The following is a 15,881-nucleotide window of genomic DNA, read 5'->3' as shown; positions in this document are numbered from 1 at the left end:
TGCGTCTTAAAAGTTCACCCTCCACTGTGAGTAACACTAATACTTCATCTCCACTAGCAAAATTATGAAGTTTTGATTTCTTGTCTGCTTCCTGTTTTATCACATGCTGTGCTGCTTTCAAATGCTGTCTAGTCAATTCATCCACTCTATTTCATCTTTCTTTAAAATCTGACACATAATCCAAAGATATGGTCTCTGAACTACCAATTTCATTTTAATTAATTTCAGTGGTCCTCTCACCTCAATCCCAAAACCTAATTCAAATGGACTCAATTCAGTTGATTCATTAGATGCAACCCTAATCACAAAAAAAAACAACTGGAATTACTTTATCCCAATCCTCTGGATAGTCATGACTATAGGCCCTCAGCATGGTCTTTAAAGTTTGACTTATGAACCAACTCAATCATCTGCCATTTCTGTTGCTACTCTTGCAGTCTTTGTTCTTTCACGTGTTCTCCAATTCAGGAAGTGAATTTTTGAACTCTTCCAAAATAATTGTCGAAAAGTGTAATATGTCTGATCTATTTTCCATGGACTAAAATTACTTTTTGATCCTTTCAAACTCTATGTTCATTTGACCACGTCCCCTCCTCAGATTCCTAAAACATTGCCCAAAGGCTTCTGGTACTAGCTCATATAAATTTAAGATGGTATTTTATCTTCATTGTACTGTCCAAATATGTCGTGCGGGAATGATGCAAATACCTTATTAGCTCTAGCTATCAACTTTATTTGAACAATAATACCCACATGGTCACCGGCCATTTCATTTGTTTAGCCACTTTCTCAAATGAAATAAGAAAGTCTTCTACATCCTTCTTGTGAAACTTTGGCAACGCTTGGATATATTTAACCAGTCCCGACCAGGCCTTTGACTATGATGCAATTACCTCCACCATTTTAAGTCAACTTCAGTCGAGTTTTCAGTTCCAACCTCTGAAATTCAAAAACTCTTTCACCCCTTCTGTTTTCAATCATAATTCAAATTGTTTCATTTCCTTTTCATGCTCAAGCTGCTTCATTTGTGATTGAATTGTAATCATTTCCAATTATTCCAAAGGCATATCCAGCAATCGCATATGTTGCACTATTGCTGCAATTAGAGTCAGAGTCATAGAGATGTACAGCATGGAAACAGACCCTTCGGTCCAACTCGTCCATGGCGACCAGATATCCCAACCCAATCTAGTACCACCTGCCAGCACACTGCCCATATCCCTCCAAACCCTTTCTATTCATATATCCATCCAAATGCCTCTTAAATGTTGCAATTGTACCAGCCTCCACCACTTCCTCTGGCAGCTCATTCCATACACATACCACCCTCTGTGTAAAGAAGTTGCCCCTTAGGTCTCTTTTATATCTTTCCCTTCTCACCCTAAACCTATGCCCTCTCGTGCTGGACTCCCTGACCCCAGGGAAAAGACTTTGCCTATTTACCCTATCCATGCCCCTCATCATTTTGTAAACCTCCATAAGGTCCCCCCTCAGCCTTTGACGCTCCAGGGAAAACAGTCCCAGTCCCAGTCTGTTCAGCCTCTCCCTGAAGCTCAAATCCTCCAACCCTGGCAATATCCTTGTAAATCTTTCCTGAACCCTTACAAGTTTCACAGCATCTTTCCGATAGGAAGGAGACCAGAACTGCACGCAATATTCCAACAGTGGCCTAACCAATGTCCTGTACAGCCTCAACATGACCTCCCAACTCCTGTACTCAATACTCTGACCAATAAAAGAAAGCATACCAAACGCCTTCTTCACTATCCCATATATCTGGGACTCTACTTTCAAGGAGCTATGAACCTGCACTCCAAGGTCTCTTTGTTCAGCAACACTCCCTAGGACCTTACCATTAAGTTTTTAAATCCTGCTAAGATTTGCTTTCCCAAAATGCAGCACCTCACATTTACCTGAATTAAACTCCATCTGCCACTTCTCAGCCCATTGGCCCATCTGGTCCAGATCCTGTTGTAATCTGAGGTAACCCTCTTCGCTGTCCACTACACCTCCAATTTTGGTGTCATCTGCAAACTTACTAACTGAACCTCTTATGCTCTCATCCAAATCATTTATGTAAATGACAAAAAAGTAGAGGACCCAGCACCGATCCTTGTGGCACTCCACTGGTCACAGGCCTCCAGCGTGAAAAACAACCCTCCACCACCACCCTCTGTCTCCTACCTTTGAACCAGTTTTGTATTCAAATGGCTAGTTCTCCCTGTATTCTGTGAGATCTAACTTTGCTAATCAGTCTCCCATGGGAAACACTGTTGAATGCCTTTCTGAAGTCCATATAGATTACCTCCCCTTCTCACATGAACAAAAGCAATCCCAACTTAAGCTTGTTAATTTCAACAGCTTTGCCTTGCTTACTTTGTACAAAACTGCCAAAATTATTTCTTCCACATCCACGAAACTCTTAGTGAAAGAGCCATTGTTACACAAGGCACACCCTATTTAAATCAACCGAATGCAACACCTGAAAAGAGAACACCAACCCTGTCAGCCTTTGTGTCCAATAATTCTAAACCTAACCTGGAATCAGATTCTGATCCTGACAAGAGCCCCCAGTGTGGTGCGATCCAGACCAAACCTACTGAAAACATGTTAACATAACCTAGGCCTTAACTTTTTCTTATTTTCAAGTTTACGCGTTGCATCCCAGTTACAATTCATTTAAGCAAAACACACTTTGGTTTGATACTACAGTTAAAATACAGACAAAGTTAAAAAAGAATTAGCTGTAAATACTGAAATGCTTAACAAAATTTTATACATACGCTACTATTAAATAACTTCCAATATAATAACATTCCATTACACACAAAGGAAAATTCAGTTAAATAGATTGTCTCACATGCAATTCTAGCAGCAGGAAGAGAATGCCAGCATTTAGCTGTAAAAGGGAGAAATAAGACCTTCCACATCCAGCTTCAAGATGCCAGCAAATGCTGAAAGCTAAAACATGGTTCTGTGGGAGCTTGATCCCATCCATTCAACTGCTTCTATTGTTCCAACTTTGAAAATAAATCATGGCCACAAAAGCTGTTTACTTTATTGACTTTGAGCACACAACCTGACACCTCTGTCTCATACTTTCTTCACAAAACAGAAGAACAAAATGCACCTCTTAAAGGCATAGTATTGTCACATAACCCAGAGCTTTTTTCACCCTGCTGTCCTGGAATTATAGGATCACTATCTTTACATTTAGTTGAATTCAAACCACAAGCATGTCAAATTTGCAATGTCAAGATTTGGAGAGGAAGTAATTGAATCTATAGGGAGCACCAGGAACATTAAAAATTAATTAGGTACAATATACAAATGGACATAGTAGTGAAAAACACAACTATTGCTTATATAAAAGTAAAGACACAAAATAATTAAGTCTCAGACTCTCATGAATGAGAGCAGAATAAACAACTTAAAGCTGAGAAAATTCTAGACCTTTCAATTTATATAGCAACCAAATAGTATGCTGATTTTTAAAAACCAAACATTAAAGTTTAAGGAGGACAAAGTTCTAATCTGGTTAGGCCCAAATAATACGTTTAAAATAAGGTCTTAAAAACGGAGGTTTCCAGAATATAAAACAGACCCATTAGCATCTATGTGAACAAAACTGGATAAAGAACTTCTACAATGGAATCTATTATTTCCGATTACCAGATAATGGCAGATGTAAGCGTTTCAGCAAGTTTTGAATTTTCTTTGATATTTAGGATTTGCAATTTTTTCTTTTCGTATGTCTTGAATTCCACAGTATCAGAGAATTATTGGAACAGAGAAGGCAGTATCCTGAAATACAAAACTGATCTCCAGTTTTAATAGATTGAGGTGTGTGCAAGACTTGTAAAACATGGATTTTCGCTGACTTGAAAGGAAGAAACTGAGGAAGAACTAGAAAGATATAAAAGTAAGTAAATGCAATGGAAATTTGCAGCACAGGAAGTGTCAAAGGAGGTCATGCATTTATGCCAGCTAAAGAACAATCCAATAATCTAACACACTGTCCATTCTCTGAGCACTGCTAGGTTTTTCTCCCCATCAAATATTTAGACCCTTTTTAAAAAAAATTGATTACAGACAGTTTCCAATAAGACATCCCATGTTCCATCTCAGATCTGAGCAAACCAAATCTCCCTTTGTATGGTCATTAATATACATGGAGTTAAAGAGAACAGAAAGAGTTTTATCAATTTTCTGATGGAAGTCCCTTATAATTCTGAGCACCTTCATCAGATCTGCTTAGTTTTCCCTGCTTTAGTGATGGGAAATACCACTATATTAACTGATATGACTTATCTCAATATTCATCTTCATATGCCGATTTACCTATTCTTACCTTAGCATCCTTCTTCAACTAACCCAAGCCAGATGCAATAGCTTGACTGCAACCCAAGCAATTTTTGCATAAGTTTAGCATGACTTCTTTGCTTTGATACTCTTTCATAAATAGGGGCATCTACAATTCAAACTTTTAATAATTCAAAGCTTTAAACAAGTGTTAACTTATCCTACTTTAAAAATCTGTCCATATCAATTGCCGACTGCTTTAAAGTTTTATAATTTAATGTACAATCACTTCTCTTATTCTTTGTCTCAAAATGCGTCACCTTCAATTCCTTACATTGAATTTCATCTGGCATCTCTCTGTCCAACCTGTTTTCTACTAAAGCTGCTTGATCATCTCTGACTAACAGTTGACACGGTATCCCTAAAAGGGCTCAATGTTGATTCCAGAAAGATATGTCTAAGCCCTCAAATGTTCTATTCATCTAATCTTCTGACTATCTTACTATCCTTGTTTTCACATCCCCTTTAACATCATTCTTAGGTGGGAGCCACAACTTTCTGGAAATATATACACACATTCACTGCAATCTATCAATACTATTAATTATTGCTACACAGCTATTCTTCTTAAAAGAACGATTCATTTTGTCTAGAATAATTATGTCTAGGGTGGGTACTGAGATTGTAGATGTGAGTTAATTTTTCAAAATTCACTAGACTCTGAAAAAGTTTCATTATCAGAAGGAAAACTGCAAATATAACACCTATAGGAATGAAGGTAGAAAACAGGAAACTATAGCTTGATGTCTGTCATTAAAAAGCGTTAGAATAAACTTTACTAAGGTTACAGCCAGACACTTCGAAAAACAATGCAATCGAAAAGAGTTAGCCTGATTTGAGAGAAATCACATTTAATCAATTTAGAAAACAGGACAGCACAGGAATAGGCCCTTCAGTCCACAGGTCTATGCCAATTATGATGCCATTCTAAACTAATCCCATTTGCCTGCACATTGACGAGATCCCTCTATTCACTGCCTGTTCATGTTTCTATCTAAATGCTTCTTAAACATTGCTAATATATCTGCTTCTACCACCTCAGCAGGCAGCACATTTTAGGCACCTACCACCCTCTGCATAAAAAGCCGACGTTGCACATCTCCTTTAAACTTGCTGCTTCTCAAATTAAACCTATGCCTATTTCTATCCTGGGGAAAAGACTCAGTCTCTTCCTTACCCATGCCTCTCAGTTTTATATACTATTTGGTCACCCCTCAGCCTCCGATGCTCTAGTGAAAACAATCCATGTTTGTCCAATTTCTCCTTATAGATAATACACTCTAATCCAGGCAACGTCTGAAAAACTTCTTCTGCACTCTCTCCAAAACATCCATATCCTTCCTACAGTGTGGCAAACAGAACTGCACACAATACTCCAAATCTGGTCTAACTAAATTACTAAAATGGTGGACTGACAGTAGTGTGGATCTTGCAGCTGCTCCTGAAATTGTAGGCTTTTTTATACATTTATATCAAGATGTCTTACAGTTACTACATTTCAGTAGAATCAGATTTTTCAATTCACTTTTGATTCTTTAAGAGTCAAAAAGTATATTTTTTTAAAGCAGAATTGTGTTCGCAGAATTTTTTGGAAAGGCTTACATCTCTTACTTCTCGATTTCTTACACTTATTCGATTCAGTACTATAAGATTTTTATTTTAATTCATTTTTGGTTCTTTTATAGTCAAATACCCAAAAAAATGCATGTGACTTTTTTCAAACCGTGTTTTGTTAACAAACCTGTTGGAGAGGCCTACCACATGGATAGCTCACTTTTTATTCTCTAAAATTGTACATGTAGAAGAGTTTTTTTTAACATCGCTAAATAGATGTTTGTTTTACATTGAGGATTTTTTGAAAACATCACTAAAGAGTTTTTTTAAATCGCAGAGGAGAGTTTATTTTTAAACGGAGTTGTGTTTACGGAGCTTTTGGAGAGGCCTACATGTCGATGGCTCTGGAGAGTTTTTTTTATATCTTAGAAGATTGAAAGTTGCCTGCTAGATCACTTGAGGAGTCATGTTTTAATTTCAATTGTTAAGCTAAGTAACTCATTTTATTTAAGATTCATATACTTGGTTTTGTTTTATTTTTTACAGTTTAAGAGTAATTATTTGGGTAGGGAAAGGAAGTTTATTTTAGAGGTCATTCTGCAATGAATTGTTTTGTTAACAAATTCACTACAACGCGATGGACAAATTGGGGATGCTGTTTCTAAAACACAACTTTTAAAACTTGCGCTGGCTGTAATACGATTACATCACCAACACTTTAAGCCGTTTCTAAAGCGTGATTTTTCTATAACACAGGGTTGCATTAAAACACAACCATCACGTTACAGAAGACCTACCTGTATATATAAGGTGCTATTGTAAGCGGTTTCTTTTTCGGCTTAACATCATTGAAGGCATACAAAAGACAGAGTTAGATGGCTCGTAGATTTAGAGAAGTGATTACACAGCAGGATCAGTCAATTAGATGGGTGACTGTCGGGAAAGGAAAAAAGGCAGTTCAGAAGCGAACGTGTGACTATTCCCCTCTCGAATAGTAATGCAGTTTGGGGTACTGATGAAAAGAATAGTCTCAGAGGAAAATAGAAGATGCAGTCAGATCTTGTACAATAAGAATGAATCATATATTAGATAGGGTTTGACAAAATTTAAAAGAATAATTGTTATAGGAGACTGTTCTGTCAAGCACACAGAAGGTTCTGCAGCAGTGAACATGAATCTAGGATAGTACATTGCTTTCCTCGTGTCAGGATTAAGGACATTAAAAAACGTTTGAAGCATATTGCGAAAAGAGGAGAGTGAGAAACCATAAATTGTTCTACACATTGGTAGGAATGACAGTTAAGAAAAAGACTAAGGCTTTACAGAGTGAATATAAGAGATTACGTAGAAGATTAAAACACAGAACCTCACAAATAGTAATTTCTGGTTTACTCTCTGAGCCAAGCTTGAATGAGGGAAAGAATAAAAGGTTAAAGAAGATAATCAATGGCTGAAGAGGTGGTGTAATGTTCAGGGATTCAAGTTCTTTGATCATTGCGTTCTCTTCTGGGACAGAAAATACTTATTCAAAAAGTGAGAATTTCACCTGTACTAGAAAGGGACCAATATCCTAGTGGAAATATTTGCTAATTCAAGAAGCGAGAGGGTAAACTATTAGGATCCCTCCACTACCCCTCTCTAAGTAGCAGAGTAAATAAAAGATAGATGAGGATGGTGTTGAATCTGAAAAGAACAATTAGAAAATACAAGAACATGTCAGAGAACAAAGTAATTCTTAAGAATTAAACTTCGCATTTATTTTAATGCAAAAGGATCTTACAGGTAAGGCTGATGGATTGGGACATCAAACCTATTACAGAAACTTAGCTGAGGATGGACGGGACTGGCAGCTCAATGCTCTGGGTTTCAGATGTTATAGGAACAATAGAAAAAGAGACAAAAGAGGAGGGAGAGTGCCATTTTTGAATAAGGATAACATTACTGTTGTAACTAGAGAAGATATTTCAGAAAAATCACCTGAAAAACATGAGTTCAAATTAGAAATAAAAAGGAATGATCACATAAGAGATTGTACTATAAACACCCCTCCGCTGACAGTCAGAGGGGATCTGAGGAACACATATGTAGAGAGATCTCAGAAATAAGAAAGAATAATAAGATTGTAATAGGTGATTTTAATTTTCCAAACATTGACTGAGACTACCATACTGTGAAAGGTTTGGATGGTGAAGAATTTGTTAAATGTGTTCAAGAAAATATGTAAATATTCCTACTAGAGAAGGAGCAAAACTTGATCTTCTCTTTCATATTAAGACAGGGCAAATGACTGGAGTAATAGTAGGGGAACACTTTGAATCTCGTGATCATAATTCTATTTGTTACAAAATAATTATGGGAAAAAATAAGCCTTCCATAAAAATTTAAATTTTAATGGCATGAGACAAGGACTTTCAAAAATTGATAGTAGACTATGTGCAAGTAAAGAGACATCTGATAAATGGGAGGCTTTCAAAAGTATGAGAACAAGAGGTCAGAGTCATTATGTTCCTGTCAGAGTGAAAGGAAGAGTGTGTGGTGCTGGAAAAGCACAGCAGGTCAGGCAGCATCAGAGGAGCAGGAGAGTCAACATTTCAGACAAAAGCCCTTCATCAGGAATTCTTGCTGAAGGGCTTTTGCCCGAAACGTCAACTCTCCTGCTCATCGGATGCTGCCTGACCTGCTGTGCTTTTTCATCACCAAACTCTTGATTCTAATTTCAAGCATCTGCAGTCCTCACTTTCGCCTAGAGTGAAAGGTAAGGCTGGTAGGATTAGAGAACAATGAATAAAAACATTGAGTTTCTAGTCAAGAATTTTTTTAAAATTGTATATTAGATATTGATAACTGTGGTCAAATAAATCTCTTGAACAGTACAGAGTGAATGCATTATATAGCATATAGTATGCAACCTTCTGAAGAGGAAGATCAGGAGGGCTAAGACAAAATGAGATGCCCTTCGCAAATAAGATTAAGGACAATCCAAGGAGATTCTGTAAGTACATTAAGAACAAAAGAGCAACAAGACAGAAGGGTCCCTAAAAGATCAAAGAGGTCACCCTTGTGTGTTGAACCTCAAGAGATGGGAGAGATATTAAATCAATATTTCATGTCAGTTTCTACTCGGCAGAAAGAAATGGAGGCTACAGAACTCAGGGAAATAAATATTGATGATTTGAAAACATTTCATATTACAGAAGATGAAGTGTTGGAGGTCTTAGAAAACAAAGGTGGATACATTTCTCATATCTAATCTAGTCTCAAACTGTTGTGAGAAGTTAGGGTGTCTTGCAGAAATATTGGTATCATCTACAACTATGGACGAGGTGCCTGATGACTGGGGATTATCTGATGTTAAGAAGGAGAAGCCTGGGAACTACAGGCATATGAGTCTGACTTGAGAGGTGTGCATATTGTTGGAAATTAGATTAGATTTCATATAATATGGAAACAGGCCATTTGGCCCAAAAGGTCCACACCAATCCTCCAAACAGTAATCCACCCAGACCCATTTCCCTACCCTGTATTTACCCCCGACTACTGTACCTAGCACTATGGGCAATATAGCATGGTCAGTTCACCTAACCTGCACATCTTTGGATTACGGGAGAAAACCGGAGCATCTGGCCAGACCACACAGACGCAGGAGAACGTGCAAACTCCACACAGACTGTCACCCGAAGCGGAAATCGAATCTGGGTCTCTGGCGCTGTGAGGCAGCAGTGCTAACCACCACGCCGCCCCACAGTTTATATGCATTGGGAGAAGCAAGAAATGATGAGCGATTATTAGCATGGTTTTGAGAAGGGAAATCATATCTCACAAACATGATTTGAGTTTTCTGAGGAAATAACCAAGTTGATTGATGAACACAGAGCAATAGAATTGTTTACTTGGACTTTAGTAAAGCCTTTGACAAGGTTACACATGATAGTCTAATTAATAAAGTTAGATCACGTGGGATTCAGGACAAGCTTACCAAGTGGGTACAAAATTGGTTTAACTGCAAGAGACACAGTGATGGTGGAGGGTTGTTCTTCGAACTGAAGGCCTGTGATCAGTGATATTCCACATCAATCGGTGCTGGGTCCAACTTTGCCATTTATATAAATGATTTAGATGAAAATATAGAAGGCGTGGTTGGCAAGTTTGCTGATGTCACCAAAATTGGTTAAAAATCACACAACACCAGGTTATAGTCCAACAGGTTTAATTGGAAGCACAGTAGCTTTCAGAGCACTGCTCCTTCATCAGGTGCCCACAACCAATTAAACCTGTTGGACTATAACCTGGTGTTGTGTGATTTTTAACCAATTTTGGTGTCATCAGCAAACTTGCCAACCATGCCTTCTATATTTTCATCTAAATCATTTATATAAATGGCAAACAAAGTTGGACCCAGCACCTCCAAATCATGACCAAAATTGGTGGTATAGTGGACAGTGATTGCAGAGAGATCTTTATCAATTGGTTCAATGGGCTGAAGAGTGGCAAATGGAGATTAATACCAATAAGTGCAAGGTTATGCACTGTGGTAAAACATACAAGGACAGGACTTATACAATTTAAAGTAGGGCTTTGGGTAGTGTTGTAGAACAGAGACATCTAGGAGTTTGGACACATAATTCTTTGAACTTTGTGTCACATACAGATAGGGTGGTGAAAAAAAGTGTTTAGCATGCTTGCCTTCATTGTTCAGACCTTTTGAGTATAGAAGTTGCAATGTTATATTGAAGTTGTACAAGGCATGGGTGAGACCTCTTCTGGATTACTTTGTCCAGTTCTGGTTACCTTGTTATGGAAGTATATCAATAAGCTGGAGAGTGTTCAGAAGACATTTACCAGGAATGGAGGGTTTGAATTAAGGAGAGGCTGGGACTTTTTTCACTGTAGAGTAGGAGGTTGAGGGATGATCTTATAGGGGTTTATAAAATCATGAGGGGTACAGATAAGGGTGGCACATCAGCTCAGTGTTAGCACTGCTGCCTCACAGTGCCAGAGACCCAGGGTCAATTCCATCCTCAGCTGACGTTGTGTGGAGTTTGCATGTACTCCCCAAGTGCTCTGGTTTCCCCCAGATGCTCCAGTTTCTTCCCACAATTCAAAGGTGTGCAAGTTAGATGAATTGGCCATGTTAAGTTACCCATAGTGTTCAGGGATGTGTAGATTCAGTGCGTTAGCCATGGAAAATGCAGTTATAGGGTAGGATGCTCTTCTGAGGGCTACTGTGGACTCATTAGGCAGAAAGGCCTGTTGCCACACTGTAGCTGTTCTATGAATAAGGTGAATGGCAGGTGTCTTTTGCCTAGTGTGGAAGATTTCCAGACTAGAAGGCATATTTTTCAGGAGAAAGGAGAAAGATTAAAAAAGAAGACATTTTCACTGGAGTTTAGAAGAGTGAGGGGTGACAAGATCCTGGATGGTCTTGACAAAGTTGATGTAGAAATTGTGTTTCCTTTGGCGGGCAAAATCAAAATTAGTAGTCACACTGTTAGGATAGAAATGAATAAGACTTCTTTGACTAGAGTTGAAGCACTTTGGTACACTGTCTCAGGTGGTGGTGAAAACAGAGAATTTGAATCTCAAGATGGAAGGAGATAGATTTTTATGTAATGAAATCAAAAATCATTGGAAGTAGATGGTAATATGGAATTCAAAACACAAGCAGATAAGCCATGAACTTATTGAATGAAGGAACAGTCAGGTTTGGCTGAATTGCCTAATTCTGCTCAAAATTCCTACATTTGTAACTTGTTTCTAGCTATTTAAGTTATTCAATCTTTCCTTCCTTCTTAAATATGAACGTAACCTAAGTTAGCAACCTAAGTTAGCAACCCTCCAAAGGAGATGGGGAAGTACATATCTATCAATAGTGAAAGAGTGCTAGGGAAATTAATGGTGCTGGAAATCACTGGCTTAGGATCTGACGGGAAGCATCCTGGGATACTGAAAGTAGTAGCTAGAGATAATGGACGGACTGGTAGTTATCTTGTAGGAATCCTTAGATTCTGGAAAAATTACAGAGGATTGGAAAACTACCAGTGTAACATTCATTTAGAAAGGGAAGGAGACAAACAGATAACTACAACCCAGTTAGATTACTGTTTGTTGTTGAGAAAATGTTACGAGTTGAAAAGGGTCCTAAGGGTCAGCCTCACAAAAGGTGGTGCATGTATGGAATGAGCTGCCAGAGGAAGTATTGGAGGCTGGTACAATTATAACATTTAAAAGGCATCTGGAAGGGCATATGAATAGGAAGGGTTTAGAGGGATATAGGCCAAGTGCTGGCAAATGGGACAAGATTAATTTAGGATATCTGGTTGGCATGGACAAGTTGGACTGAAGGGTCTGCTTCCATGCTGTACATCTCTATGACTGTAAAGGAAGTAACAGCGTAGCATTTAAAATTAATAATTTGAGCAAGCTGAGTCAATGTGGCTTCATAAGGTGAAAATCAAGCCTGACAAATTTGCTTGAATTCTTTGAAGTAACAAGCAGGATGGATAAAGGGGAAAACAGTGTATGTAATATTTAAATTTTCAGAAATCATTTGATAAAGTTTCATACATTACCCAATACAAGAACTCGTGATATTGGAGGTAGTATGTTGACAATAAAGGGCTGGCTAACTAACAGAACACAGAATTGAGATATTGCGGGGTGGGCATTTTCAGGATGGCAATCTATAACTTGTGGAGTGCCACAGAAATTACTGCTGAAGCCACTATTATTTCCAATATATATTAATAACTTGGATAAAGAAACTGAATGTAGTTTGGGGGCCCTCGATTTATGAAAATCCAACTTATAAGGGGCATAATTTTACAGACCCGACATATGATCATTTCTTGAATGGTCCTGTATTGTGTTCCAACTTACGTACGGAGTTCAGAACAGAACCTGTTCACAACCTGGAGACTACCTGTATAGCCAAGTTGTATGTGATACAAAAATAAGTGGGAAGACAAGTGGTAAAGATTGTAGAGTCCACACAGGAACATAGGCAGGTTAAGTGCATAGGCAAAACTTGGCAGATGGAATATATAGTGGGAAAATGAGAAATTATGCTCTTTGGCAGGAAGAATAGAGGAACCAACTATTGTTTAAAAGGAGAAAGGCTGTTGAAAGCTACAGAATAATGGGATTTTAGAGTCCTTGTCCAAGATTCACATGAATACCTAGGTTCAGCAAGTTAATAAAGTAAGTGGAATGTTAGCCTTTATTTCAAACAGAATGGAGTACAAACGTAGGAGGCTTTGCTAAAATCATAAGCATTAATCAGAGAATAACTGGAATACTGAGACATTTTGGTTCCCTCATTGAGGGATGTGAGGAAATATACTGGGATTGGTCCCCGCATCGAGGGAAATTTACTGGGATGGGAAGACGTTTAGGGAAAGTTCACTAGGCTGATACGAGGTACGGAGGAGCTGTTTTATGAGGACAAGTTGGGCTTGTATTCATTGGAATTTAGAATGAGACACCACCTTATTGAAACAAAAGATTCTTAAGGAACTTGACAGGGTAGATACAGAAATGTTGTTTCCCCTACGACCACAGAACATAATTTCTTTATAAGTGGTCATACATTTAAGACAGATTAGGAGAAATTTCATCTCTCAGAGGGTAGTGTATCTGTGGAATTCCTTACTGGAGAGAAATGTTGAGGCAGGATTGTTCAATGTGTTCAAGGCTGAGATAGATTTTAAATCAATAAATGATTCAAGGGTTATAGAGAAAAGTCAAAGTGAAGTTGAGAATTCGGATCACCAGAAACAGATCGTACTCAATGGGCTGAATGGCCTACTTCTGTTCCTGTCTTACGATTGTACAAATTCCAAACTCAAAAAACATCTGAAACATGGAGGTTGAAGTTTCTGCTAACTCTTCACCATTCCAGGATGCATGTCATATATCCTTTCCCTCTTTGAAGTCCACCATCGATTCTTTATCCAATAGCAAACTTTCCTGTCTCATACCTTCACATTTCAACTGTCACAATCTTCTCTGAAAACTAAGTCTTCCACGACTTCATTGAGGCAAATGTTTTCATTATTAATTGACATAGTTGTTAAACCATGTGAATTTGTACTCATATCACACAGAAAATAAAAACAATTAGAAATTCAACTGCAATATTGGAAAAAGATTCTGGGTGTTTACTGCAACTTGTGCCACTCCCACTGTAGTGCACTACAAAACCTGTCCGGTTATAGGCATTATTTTACTATACATGATTTGAGTTTTAAAGCCACAACCTTCCAGTAGACATAAATCAAACTGAAATCAAGCGAACGTAAAGATACATTTCAAATGGCAGGCTTAAATCGAGGCACTGAGCAGTAATCTGACACTGAAGGTTCCCAACACAGCTCTAACAAATGTTGTGGAACAGGCCACCCCTGGCAGTCTCACAATAGCTGAGAGAAAATCCCCTTGCGCCTGGATTAGACAGAATGACAATGAGTGAAATTGGCACCACATATATTAATTAAACGTGAAACATCCAAAAAAATTGTTAAAGTAGTGAAGTGGAGGTGGAAGGAAGCGGGACACTGGCGTTCGTAGGTGCGGACCAAAACCCAGAAAAAGGAGAAAAAGCGGCGCAGCCTCAGCCTCACCCTCAGGAGAGAGACCGAGACCAGGTCAGGACGGCAGCGGCAATATCGCAGCCTGGCCACTGGCCCAGGTGAACCGAGACCGATAAACCGTGATGGCACCCCACTGACCAACAACACCCGCACAGGTTCAATTTCCGATGATAAAGGCGCTTTCCCCCCCGCCAAGCTGACTAATCCGGTAGGCCGGCTTCCTGCCTGGGCGGCAGGGCTCCCAGTTCCCTCAATGCCCTCCATTTCCGCCCAAACAAACCGCGCAGGCTCTGGGTCCCTGGGGGAAAGGGGGGTAACTGTGCTGCAGCTGTTCCCCAACCTCACTCCCCTCCGCCTAGGGCCCTTCTCCAGGAACCAGCGACTCAGTCAACAGCAGAGAGAGAGAGAGAGGAGAGCGCACGGGGATTTGGGGGGGGAGGCCCCTTCCACCCTCCCGCCGGGCTCGGCCCCTCCCCGAGTGGGGTCTGTGGGAAGCGAAGCGGAAAGGCACAGGCTTCCCCCACCCCCCCGGACTCACTCTTGCTCCCGGTGGTCGCCATCTTGTGTCGCTACCGGTCGCTGCTGACCTCCGCCGGTCGTGACGTCACTAAACGCGGGAACTACCCACAGGGGCGCGCCCCGCGGGCACGACGACGTCAGACGCACCGGCGCGCCCCTCCATCCCACCCCCCCCCACCCAAACCTCGGCAGCGCGCCCTCCCATTCTCAACCCCAACACGGGAACGCGCGCGTCTGTTTCCATCCCACCAAATGTGTGCGCGCCTAGTGCCCACTCTCCTCCCACCCCTCCCGGGGGCCGCGCCCACTGCACACTCTCCACCCCCGGGGGCGCGCTTTCTGCCCGCTCCGCCCCTTCCCGAATGCGCGCTCACTGTCCGTTCCCACTCCTGGGTGCGCGCTCACTGCCCACTCCCATCTCCCGAATGCGCGCTCTTTCTTCCGGGTGCGCGTCCACTGGCCGCAGCCTCGCCGCGTGCCTGTAGCTCCAGGCTTTCCTCCGACAATTACCTCGGTGTTTCCAAGTAATATGACCCTCGAGGAATTGCAAAGTTTTCCGAAGCCGATCCGCCACATTCATTTGTGCCTGTCCAAACGTTATTTACAAGCATTCAAAAGCTTTTTGTTTTGTTTTGCAAGGAGAAGCGTCAGGCACGGCAGCACGCTAGCAATATGCATGCAGCTCGTTCATTCTCAGCAAACAGGAACAAGAAGTAAAAGATAGGATTTGTAATGTTCTACTACGATTTCCAACATGCCCTGTTTTTGTTTCACAAACATGGCCAGCACATGCTCTTTCTCGATCACCCTTTGCTCAAACGTACTAACCTTTTAGTTTTACATTCTGGTGGTGATTAT

General features: G+C 40.1%; 1 protein-coding gene across 1 annotated transcript in view; it reads right to left on the bottom strand.

Moving 5' to 3' along the window:
• LOC122560067 (ubiquitin-conjugating enzyme E2 variant 1-like) overlaps positions 1-15,618 on the bottom strand; it is a 54,687-nt gene extending 39,069 nt beyond the window's left edge. Inside the window, exon 1 of the mRNA XM_043710272.1 lies at positions 15,534-15,618. Within this exon, the coding sequence (XP_043566207.1) occupies positions 15,534-15,603 (70 nt within the window). The 5' untranslated portion in view covers positions 15,604-15,618. The remainder of the gene's footprint in view (positions 1-15,533) is intronic.
• Between the last annotated feature and the right edge of the window lie 263 nt (positions 15,619-15,881).

The sequence above is a fragment of the Chiloscyllium plagiosum genome, chromosome 20, assembly GCF_004010195.1.
Source record: "Chiloscyllium plagiosum isolate BGI_BamShark_2017 chromosome 20, ASM401019v2, whole genome shotgun sequence".
Lineage (NCBI taxonomy): Eukaryota > Metazoa > Chordata > Chondrichthyes > Orectolobiformes > Hemiscylliidae > Chiloscyllium > Chiloscyllium plagiosum.
The sequence above is the reverse complement of the archived record's forward strand: the minus strand, read 5'-3'. Positions and strand labels throughout refer to the sequence as shown.